This window comes from Asterias rubens, chromosome 5, assembly GCF_902459465.1.
Source record: "Asterias rubens chromosome 5, eAstRub1.3, whole genome shotgun sequence".
Taxonomy (NCBI): Eukaryota; Metazoa; Echinodermata; class Asteroidea; order Forcipulatida; family Asteriidae; genus Asterias; species Asterias rubens.
In genome coordinates, this window is record NC_047066.1 from 1,352,948 (window position 1) to 1,365,154 (window position 12,207).

The following is a 12,207-nucleotide window of genomic DNA, read 5'->3' on the forward strand; positions in this document are numbered from 1 at the left end:
TGGAAAATTACTTCTTTCTCGAAAACTGTACGCTACTTCAGAGGGAGCCGTTTCTCACAATGTTTTGTACCATCAACCTCTCCCCATTACTCGATACCTAGTAAGGTTTTATGTCAATAACTATTTTGAGTAATAATTGCCAATTGTGTCCAGTGCCTTTAAAGATACTCGACTTACTCAAAATAACTGTTGGCCTACACAACTACTTGTTTACGAGCAATGTAGAGCTTTTGACGTTAGAAATGGCTCCCTCTAAAAGTAATCTTTTTTTGAGAATGGTGTTATTTCTCCATCAAATAATAAGAGACTTATTTGTGCAACGAAGGTGTCTTTTTCTCTTACATCTTCAATGACCAACTGAACCCAAATTGTTACAGGTTTGCTATGTTATATATAATGTTGGGACACAACAAGCTTGAGTGGGAAAACTGATCTTGACGATTACCTTACGGGTCCTGTGCCGCCTTTAAAGCAATCGCACACCATCGGTAAATAGTATTGTCCATAGGCACACACTCCGTGTATCACAACTTTTATAAAATTTAACAAACCTGTGAAAATTTAGGCTCAATCGGTCATCGGAGTCGGGAGAAAACAACGGGAAAACCCACCCTTGTTTTCGCAATTTCGCCGTGTCATGACATGTGTTTAAAATAAATCCGTTGTTCTCTATATCGAGAATTGATATTGTTTGAACGTTTTCTCAAAATGTAAAGCTTTTCATGGACTAATATTTCAGGGGAAGTCTTTCCTTATTACCTTCTGTAAACTCTGTAAGTTATTTGTAAATCTGTGAACTTTAATTTTTGTTTTGTTCAGAAGGTGTCCAATGGCTGTAAAGGGTCTGTACGTGAATTGCTATAATAAAAAATAAATCTTACAATTAAATTGTTAATGTTTGTTATAAGGGGTATTCCAATGAAATCATTGTATCCAATGAAATCACTGTATCCAATTAAATCATTGTATCCAATGAAATCATTGTATCCAATGAAATCACTGTATCCAATGAAATCATTGTATCCAATGAAATCATCAATGAAATCATTGTATCTAATGAAATCATTGTATCTAATGAAATCATTGTATCCAATGAAATCATTGTAGCCAATGAAATCATTGTATTCAATGAAATCATTGTATTCAATGAAATCATTGCATCCAATGAAATCATTGTATTCAATGAAATCATTGTATCCAATGAAATCTTTGTTTTCAATGAAATCATTGCATCCAATGAAATCATTGCATCCAATGATGTCATTGTATTCAATGAAATCATTGCATCCAATGAAATCATTGTATTCAATGAAATCATTACATCCAATGAAATCATGGTATCCAATGAAATCACTGTATCCAATGAAATCATTGTATCCAATGAAATCACTGTATCCAATGAAATCATTGTATCCAATGAAATCATTGTATTCAATGAAATCATTGTATTCAATGAAATCATTGTATCCAATGAAATCATTGTATCCAATGAAATCATTGGATCCAATGAAATCATTGGATCCAATGATATCATTGATCCAATGGAATCATTGTATCCAATGAAATCATTAGATCCAATGATATCATTGGATCCAATTATATCATTGCATCCAATGAAATCATTGGGTGGACACGCGGTCCTCCTTCTGCGGACAAACTCTTTACTTTATCACCCAGCATTTTGTAAAAATTGGTTAGAATATTGCTTTATACTTCTCCCGTCAAGAGATCTCAATTAAACAACTTTTCAAAAATTTGAAACTTGCAACGTTATTATTTTGTTGCTACTTTAATGTGACAGTTATAGTTAAATAATTGAAAACACTCAGTACTGCATTGACATGTTTTGAAAATAGCGAAGCACTTTGACATCGTTGCTTCGGTCAGCCAATTCTGCAAGGTCTTTTTCTTTAAAAACATCTTCAAGTGTGTTTAGCTGAGACCAATATGTACAGAAATACTTAAGCCAGAGTTGAAGGGCTTTAATTAGTACAAGAAAAAACATCAGAGTCTGGGTGTAAAATTGTTATACGAAATCCTTCACTTATTTTAATCAAACAAACTTTCAAAAACCTTCCCGCCCTAATCTCTTAAACATGCAAAAGTAAGTAAACAGTATCTTAGCAACATGTATTGTCTCCATTGACACGAAAGGTTTGTTTCTCTTTTGATATGGAAACTTGAAAGACACACCCTCCTGAAGTATTCAGGCAAGCTTATAACAAGTGCGGGTCTTGAAGGAGGGTGTTCAGTTTGAGGGAATCACCTACCGGGAAGACAACGCAGTTTCACCCCGTGGAATCATGAGGAATCTCGGTCTGGCAATCCTGGTCGTTGGGCTGACCGTGGTCAGTTTGTGTGCTCTCAGCGATGGAGAAAAACTCAAACAGGGGATGGGACAGAAGGTAAACTTTAAAGAAATTGTTTGTCATTAGTTGGTGCTTTAAGTTTAGATTTAGTTAGTTTTTTGGAAATTGTTAATTTTGCTTCAGGATGTGTGCGTCTGTGGAGAAAAAGGGCCCACATAATGAAGCGACTTGAAACACTTCGTGAATTAAAACACATCCACACATCCTAGCAGTGTTGAAAGCCCAACTCGACCATTTTTTAGTTTTGTATTATTAGATAATGTCTTGGTATTGAATTTAAGGGGCTTTTCCCAAATTTCAAAGGCATGGATTTGTATGGATTGGAATATCACACTACACTTTCTGTTTTGGCCTCTTTTGACACTTTCATCTCATTTTTATGGCAGCAGAGCTTAATATACTATTAGCTTTTCTCAAATAATTATGTTGTTTTCTACCTGCTTTTCGACTTGTTGTTTTACCGTGCTTTCCCTTACCATTGCGCACTCTAAGAATACAATAACTCAAGTTAAAACACTGCCCGCCTTGTTAATTTTAATCTAATATAATAATTCTATGTTATTTTATTTAACCACGGCACAGAAAAAGAACATCTTCGCCAAAGAAGCCTTAAAAAGCGTACTGCAAGAACTCAAAAAGGTGAAATCTGTGGAAAAGAAAAAGGGCGCCTCCAGCGATAAAGGTAGATCATTCTAACCGCCTTTCACACTATGTTCATGTATGAGTACTTTGTGACGATTTTGTAAAAAGTGGTTTATATTGAGTGGTAGAGTTCTGCTTTTGATCTTGAAAAATGCCCGAAGGATTTGTTTCGTTTAACTTTGTATCATACAAGTTTGGTATGCGGTCTTTATTTAATCCTTGTCATTTCAGTTTAGAAACTTATAGAGTTGTTGGGGTATGAAGTTGAATTTAATGAGGTGTTCGGGACGCTTGGTGGCAACAAATCTAGACTTACCAGGTAAAATCCATTTTACTTGGCAATGTGCGCATGCTCAGAAATACATGAACAATGACAAATTTACATGTGGTAATAAAGTCTGCTGCCGCCAAAGTTTCCCATTGAACTGGATTGAGAAAACAATAATTTGTGTTCGATGTAATTTCTAGATTGATGTCCTTTATCGCCCATCGCCCTTTTTGAAACTTCCGGCTCCGTCCTCGTCTGAAGCCCTGAATGTGTTTTACGCAAAGCGCGATTTGTCAAAACCACCGAGGGGCCAAGCTTGCCTGAGCCGAATCTTGAGTCAAAAGTCGAGGTTTGGAAAACGACCTCGTTATCGATTCGATCCGAGAAACATGGAATCAGCTCACCAACAGAGGGCGAGACGGCACAATAAACATGTCAATGCATTTCCGATGATAAAGTTAACTTAATTCATATTATACTTGTCATATTTTTCCCTCATCAAATTATAGCTGTTGGGGCGACAAGTACAGAGAAGAGACAGTGGTGGTGCGCATACTTCCCAGAATACTGTAAGATTCTTTTTTCTTTTGGTCTTATTTTATTTACAAAAAACAATCAATCAAAAACAAACACAAGCAAACACTCCATTGTTTTTGTAGAGAATAAATGCATTGTGAGAAACGGCTTCCTCTGAAGTAAGGTAGTTTTTGTTAAAAAGGTAATCTCACTCAAAAAAAAAAAAAAAAAAAAACCTCTGCCAGCTGGGGAAGCCTCATTATTTTGCATCGGAAAACACACAAAGTAATGCATTACGGTTGTTTTGTCATTATTCTATTGCAAATTCGATGGTTGAACCAACATTTTCACAGATTTGTTAATATTTTATGCGATTTATGTTGGGATACACTATGTAAGAGTACTGGTCTATGACAATTTACCAAACGTGGCCAAAGCCTTTAATATAAAGAAATGAGTATACTTTCACTCTATTGTTTTTGTTGTTGTTAATAAACTGTAGGCTCAGTACAGGGTTGCGCCAGCGATGAATATGAATGTAATGACGGTACCTGTATCTATGACTACTGGCAATGTGATGGTTGGGAGGACTGCAATGATGCAGGAGACGAACTAGGATGTAAGTTATTTATTTTATATTACAATGCAATTCACCATACTGTCAAAAACACAGAACGCATATACACAATATGGCTAACAGAGTATAGTTGAAGAATTAAACAGTCAAAGAAATGAACAGTTTGAAGGCTGAGGCTTGTAATAATCAATCAGCCTGTGGACAGACAGAGACTAGATAAACGGACACACAGAGGACGTAGAATAGGAACAAATAAATTTACAAACAACAGCAATGCCTATTTATTTATTTATTAATTATAATTATTATTATTATTATTATTATTATTATTATTATTATTATTATTATTATTATTATTATTATTATTATTATTATTATTATTATTATTATTATTATTATTATTATTATTATTATTATTATTATTATATTATTATTATTATTATTATTATTATTATTATTATTATTATTATTATTATTATTATTATTATTATATTATTATTATTATTATTATTATTATTATTATATTATTATTATTATTATTATTATTATTATTATTATTATTATTATTATTATTATTATTATTATTATTATTATTATTATTATTATTATTATTATTATTATTATTATTATTATTATTATTATTATTATTATTATTATTATTTTTACTTTTTTAACTAATTTATGTTGACCTTTACATAACAAGTAAAACAAGCTCAACAGGGGCTGTCAATAGGAAGAAACTGAGAAATAAACACTAAACTTGCGGTATATATTACCATGTGTAAATCTTTTTTTGTGGGAGTGTTGGCTCTGAAAAGAGCCGGTTTGTTCTCAACATTTCAAACAGTACACGCTGCTCGTCTTCAGGGGCACTCACGTTAATGTACCCTTCACTCAGATCATAGTTTTGTCACCCTTTTTTCAGTCAGGTTCAAGCCCCGCTCTACTATTCATCTCAATTTTTTTTTTAATTTACCAATCAAGTTTTCCAAGTAGTTTAAGAAGGGTTTATTTTTTCTGCATAGTGGAAGAAGAGAGGATTTGCCGTTAAGCCATGTGAAAATCTCTCTTGAATGAATAGTTCTGAAAAGAACCCATATAGTTAACAACTCAATGTGTTTCGATCATATAATGCTCTGATTCTTCCTCAATAATATAGTTTTACGTCAAAGAAATCCAAACTATTTCATGAATGATTTTTCTCTTTACTGACCATGGATACTATTTGATGTGTATTAGGTGAATGCAGGGTGAGTGAGTTCACGTGCGCAAACGGCCGTTGTATTCGTGGTAGCTGGCAGTGCGATGACTGGGACGACTGTGGCGACGGGAGTGACGAAGAAGGATGTAAGAGGGCGCCCTATTCAGTTTTGATTTCCAATTTTATAGAAAGTTTATACTTTTTGCTCCAACTCTGAACATTTTACTTAAGAGACTGGAAGCTCGCATCACTAGACTGGTCCCCCGTCTTTATCCGCAAGGATTACAACACTCAGTCACAGACCCAATGATGTGATTAAATGAACGTGCAGTGACGTAAGCTTTCTATGTGTTTTGATTGGTCCGAGGTGATGTTTGTCTGCTGCACTTTTTTGGTCGTCTGCGCAAGCAGCGTGCAATGTTTGTATGTTATATAATAACTTATAAGGCAACATTTATATGCGCTTTACATAGAACTATTGAAAATATTAAAGACAATGGACACTATTGGTAATTACTCAAAATAATTATTATCATAAAACCTTACTTGGTAACGAGTAATGGGGAGAGGTTGATGGTATAAAACATTGTGAGAAACGGCTCCCTCTGAAGTGCCATAGTTTTTGAGAAAGAAGTAATTTTCCACGAATTTGATTTCGAGACCTCAGGTTTAGAACTTGAGGTCTCGAAATCAAGCATCTAAACGCACACAGCTTCGTGTGACAAGGGTGTTTTCTTCTTTCATTATTATCTCGCAACTTTGATGACCGATTGAGCTCAAATTTTCACAGGTTAGTTATTTTAAGCATATGTTGAAATACACCAACTGTGAAGCCTAGTGTTTGACAATTACCAATAGTGTCCACTGCCTTTAAGACATAGGATGTCTAAAAAATATCTTACGCTACACACATAACAAAGTTTAGAAAAATGCAGGGGATTGGTAATTGGTATACATGCACATGCACACGCCTGAAATCTTGTTTTATGGCTGCAAATCTTCATGTAAAATAAATACGAGGTCAAAGGTGCATCTGCAAAAACTTGCAAAACACATAAACGTATTGCTTAACAGAAACAGATTATTGGAGTTAAAATTACATTATACCCCCATGGGTTTATAAGTGCTGTGACTGGTGTCCCACTCGAATTTTGCTTAGCAAATAAATTTGTCAAGCAGCATGTTCTGCTTAACAGCTTTATGAAATTGGGCCAAGTAATGTTTCTGGCTTAACTCACGATCCTCAAAGTGTAGCGTCAGAAGGCTAAACATCACCCCTGGTTTTGCTATTCATCTTATTACAGGCTGTGAGTTTGGAGGATGGGGCGAATGGTCCGGCTGCAGTACAGGCTGTGGAGCAGGTCAGAGACGCAGAGAGAGACAGTGTAGCTGTGGGGTTGGTCAATGCGACGGGGCAGAGGTCGAATACGCAGTCTGTGACGGAGAAGACTGCTATCCGGAAGCCAGTAAGTATCATCCAGTACACAAACCTTTCTATCTTCGCCGTAAGGTATGACGTAATCGCTACTGGACATGCGTTAAACCAATTTACGTTTAGGCCTACTTCTAAGGAGTATACGCACGGGCTAGTTTCTGTGCCTCTCAATATAGTGATGACGTGCCACTTTCAACTAGAGATACCTAAAACTGTATTCGCCTCATGGGAGCCATTCATGTTCTCTGACATCATGTCGGGACCTTTTTTTTCCTTTTTTTTCTAAGGTTGCCGATTTTTATTTACAAACCTTGCTTTTCAATTATTAAATTTGTTTTCAATTATTATTATTATTTGCATAATTTGTTTTTGCAATTTATTTTCTTTTTATGAAGACAAAGACTTACTGTTGTTTTAACACTGGAGTAAAATTACAAGATTATTAGAAAAAAACGTTTAGTTTGCCAGTTCTGGCGGCCATGGGTCATACGATTAATTTCAAATTCCCTTTTTCCATATAACCATAAGTGAAACGATTATTAGTTGTAAGGTATATCAAATAAATAAACATAAACGTTTACATCAATCGTTGAACTATTAACGGCAGTATTACTTAACAACCCTTCGAGCCCCTTTCCCATCAGCCCTCATTTCTTTTAAGCTAACCTTTCCAGATGTTAAAAAGACAATTGACAAAACTTTGCATTCAAACATTACAAAGTCACATTTAGACAAATAAATTCCCCATGAGCCGGCCGAGTGGCAACAGCCTATACAGCGAATTGAAAAGAACACAACTTGGGAAAAAACCAAAAAACACAAACAAGGAGCGAGCAAGATGGCCATGGTTGTAAACCACGACCAGGTCCCTCATCATGAGCATTCGTGGAATGTGTGTAATGGTTAAGCAGCTGGGCTACCAATACCGTCTTTAAACAGTGACGAAACTTGTCCATTCTTCTCTCCAAAGACGAAGGTTGCGGTACCCGTCATCCTACCGAGGCAAACAGTCGTATCGTGGGAGGCGAGGACGCCGTGCGTGGTGCCTGGCCCTGGCAGGCACAACTCTTCTTCTCCGGATACTTTACTTGTGGAGGGACACTTGTTGATAACAAATACGTCGTAAGCGCAGCCCATTGCTTCGAAGGAGAGTAAGTCAACACGTTATTTTGTTTCAATTGTCTTTGTATTAATTATAACTTTCAAATGACGTGTTCTCTTAAGATAGCTTTTGAGGACTTCGTATTAAAGGCACTGGACACTATTATTGGTAATTACTCTAAATAATTGTTAGCAAACTTACTTACAAGCAATGGAGAGCTGTTAATAGTAATTAAGCATTGTGGGGAACGGCTCCCTCTGAAGTAACATGTTTTTGGGGAAAAGAAGTAATTTCTCACTAAACTACTTGAAATTGAATTCGAGACATCTCATCAGCTGAGGTCTAAAATTCAAGGCATCTGAAAGCACACCACTTGTGTTCCATGGGTGTTTTTCTTCCATTATTCTCTCGCATATTCGAAGACCAACTGAGTTCAAATAATCAAAGGTTTGTTGTTTTAAGTTTTAAGCACACGTTGGAATACACCAAGTGAGATGACTGCGTGAAGCGCCTTTTAATAAATACAAACCGTTTGGTCAAATCGGGTGATGTATTTCTCTATATGAACCCCTCATTTAAGATAGTGTGTGATTGATAGTGTGTGATTGCTTAGTCCATGGTGAAAGGGTCCTTTCTCTATGCTTAGTCGAGTCACAGCAACCGTTTTTCAACTACTCGGTTAATCAGGCAGCCACGTTTAAAATAAACACAATCAGACATCAGTGATACAATCCTTCCATCTTTTCAGTGTGATTGTTGCTATATTATTACGCCTGCGGCAAACAAGGTGCTGTCATTCATCTTGCAAGGGGAATTAAACATAAGTCGCGACTAGTAGTAAATTTCACTAGTCGCCCAGGCCTATACACCAAACCCTTACTTGAGTGTCTTCTTCTTGTTCTAGATATGCAGATGCCTCCCGCTGGAAAGTCCAGCTTGGTAAGCTGTCTGCAGCAAACAGCATCGATGCATCGTACGGGGAGTACGAGAGCAGCGTGACACAGATCCATGTTCATGGGGACTACAACTCCCAAACCTCGGACAATGATATCGCCATCCTTGTGCTCTCCGACCCCGTACCTGACAGTACAGGAGACTTCGTTAACATTGCCTGCCTGGATACTCACAGCAGGAAAGTGTTTAACGAAACCTCTAATTGTTTCATCACAGGTTTCGGTGCCACTCAGTGTAAGTTTTTACTTTTTGTCGGTTTAGAGTTTCTTGCAATAATTTTGTTTTTAATTAACTAGGCTATTGTAGTAATCAGATGCAACATTTCCTATCCATGTTCACCTACTCCCCACGCCCCATCCAACCTAGACTTAGCAATTTAGAATTTAGCAATGCGCACTCACCGTCAAAACGTAGGTATTGTGGTCTACATCCAACATTCGCTCGGCCCCCAGCGGCCCCCAGCGACCAGTCTATCCAGAACCACTGGGATGGGCTCATGAAATTGCACAGATTCTTATTCATCAGGAGGTACGTCATGTGCCGGGGCATAGAAATATGGCGCAGTGTGATGGGACTGCACATTAACCAATGAGCGTGCATGGTACGTTTGCCCACCCCATCCACCGTCTTTGGTTAATAAAGTAAAATGCGCCGGGGACGAGCGAACATCCAACCTGAGCACATAATGGACAACCTCACCACCAACAGATTTTGCGACGACTTGGTATCTTCTTCAAAATTAATAAATAATATTATCAGAAAAATTGAAGGTATAAATGAATTGCATGGCTTCCGTTTGATTAATGTCTGGTCTTTTTACTCAACACTTTCAACTCAAAATAATAATAATTAATAATAATAATTAAAATTTATATTGCGCCCCTTACATACAAAATGATCAGAGGCGCAGAACACTTGTTAAAAAGCACAGAGTGGAAGAAAAAGACAAAGAAAAAAGACTGGTCACCAGGCCAGTGCCCAAACAAAAGTATGGGGATACGTCTGTCCCGCCAACTAATTAATTACTTATTACATATGCCTATCTCTGCTGGCATCGGTAATGTTTTGACCTTTTCAGAAGACAGACGTCTTTAACCCTAACTATGCTAACATTCTAAACTAACTGGCAAGGTGACCATAGAAGAAGACATAACAAGCTAAAAAGCAGTATTAAAAAGATAGGTTTTTATATTACATTTAAAAGAAATGAGTTTCTGTTCGCTACGTATGTGAAGCGGTAGCGCATTCCAGAGCTGACGCCCTCAACGTTTTAATGATTACTCATTCCAGGGCAAGGTAACGTGGCGTCCATTCTTCAGGAAGCTAATGTACCTCTCATTGGGAGGGACACATGCAACGCATTGAACAGTTATAGCGGTCAAGTAACTAATAACATGATGTGTGCAGGGTACCTCCAGGGAGGTGTAGATTCATGTCAGGTAAGGCATTCCTCAAGCCTAAGTAAGACACCGCGTACCTCAAGGAACGCACACAGTTCAGATGAGTCATACCTTAAACCCCATTAACACACCTAAGTCAAATAACCAATAACATGATTTATTCTTGGTACCTCTAGAGACGCATCAAGTTCAGGTGAGGCATACCTTAAACCCCATTTTAACACACCTATGTAACTATCTCATGATGTGCGCTGGTGCAACCAGTTTAGGCGAGGAATACCTCAATGAACCGAATAAACACACCTCGGTCAAATAATGTTTCTCAGGTTGGGCATGAATTAATAATAAATAATAAATAATAATAACACTTGTAATGCGCACGTATCCACCCTACTGGGTGTTCAAGGCGCAGAAATGCAATTTAGGAAAGGCATATCCTGTATCCCCATTAACTCAACTCGGCCAATAACTATAATGCGATGTCTTCATATTGGAGTGACAAATCAGTTCGTATCCAGTAATTTTACTAAAAATGAATGCTAGCTTTTTTATGTTTGTATTAAAAAGGGTGATTCCGGTGGTCCATTGGTGTGTGCAGCCAAGGATGGTCACAGGGATGAGGAACGATGGTACCTTGTTGGTGTTACAAGCTGGGGTTATGGTTGTGCCTCACCGGATTATCCCGGAGTCTATACCGACGTATCTAAGTATGTCACCTGGCTGCAGGAAAAGATGGAATAGACCTTCATCTTGCTGCCATCTTGGTCATGTTCCTCGCATCGAATAACAATAATGAATGCTAATAATCGTTTTGTATATAGGGAACCAGACTATTTTTTTTCTTCCGGCCTCGGTTTGGTAACATTGATATCAATGGGAGAAATTCAAGATGGCTGCACCATGAAGTCTCGAGTGTTTGAATGAACTTGGCCCGTGAAATTGCGTAAGTTTGTTTCCTGCTTACGTCAATGTACGTTGGAACAAAATGTTCGTAATCATAACGTGCGATAATGCATAATTATTTTAGTAATAGGCGCGCAACCTAGGCGATTTGTTATTTGGGATGTCTCTGTTCTCTGCTCTTTTCATTTTTATTTTATTATTATTTTGTTCCCCCTTTTATTATTGTTTATGGTTTATTTGTTTAATGATCAGTCAATGGCTCCATGGCTCTCTCATCAGTGGACCAATCCTTAATAAAATAGCATCTTTGATAGCAATTAGCATGTGTGTAATTCTGAGGCGTTATTTTTTCAAAAAGGGTTAAGGGCCCACTACCCCCAGACTTGATTTAAGTCCCGTTCTCGTGCGAGAGGTCCCTAGGCATAACCCGCCGTCAAGTTTTCTTTTAAAGTGATTTTGTTTTGCTTAGCTACTTTTCGTGTTTAAAGACAGTGGCACTATTGGTAATTACTCAAAATAATTATCATCATAAAACCTTTCTTTATTACCAGTAATGGAGAGAGGTTGATAGTATAAAACATTGTGAGAAACAGCTCCCTCTGAAGTGAAGTAGTTTTCGAGAAAGAAGTAATTTTCCACGAATTTGATTTCGAGACCTCAAGTTTAGAATTTGAGGTTTCGAAATCAAGCATCAGAAAGCACACAACTTCGTGTGACAATGGTGTTTTTTTCTTTCATTATTATCTCGCAACTTCTACAACCGATTGAGCTCAAATTTTTACAGGTGTGTTATTTTATGCATATGTTGAGATACACCAAGTGAGAAGACTAGTCTTTGAC

At 37.0% G+C, this 12,207-nt stretch overlaps 1 protein-coding gene across 1 annotated transcript; it reads left to right on the forward strand.

The window, feature by feature from the left end:
* The first annotated feature begins 2,303 nt into the window (after window positions 1-2,303).
* Window positions 2,304-11,234, forward strand: LOC117290046 (serine protease hepsin-like). Its single transcript, XM_033771279.1, has 10 exons — window positions 2,304-2,405; window positions 2,952-3,051; window positions 3,789-3,848; window positions 4,298-4,414; window positions 5,612-5,719; window positions 6,878-7,039; window positions 7,979-8,159; window positions 9,015-9,298; window positions 10,355-10,503; window positions 11,032-11,234. The coding sequence occupies exons 1-10, from the start codon at window positions 2,304-2,306 to the stop codon at window positions 11,203-11,205; spliced, it is 1,437 nt and encodes a 478-aa protein (XP_033627170.1). The 3' UTR covers window positions 11,206-11,234.
* The last annotated feature ends 973 nt before the right edge of the window (window positions 11,235-12,207 follow it).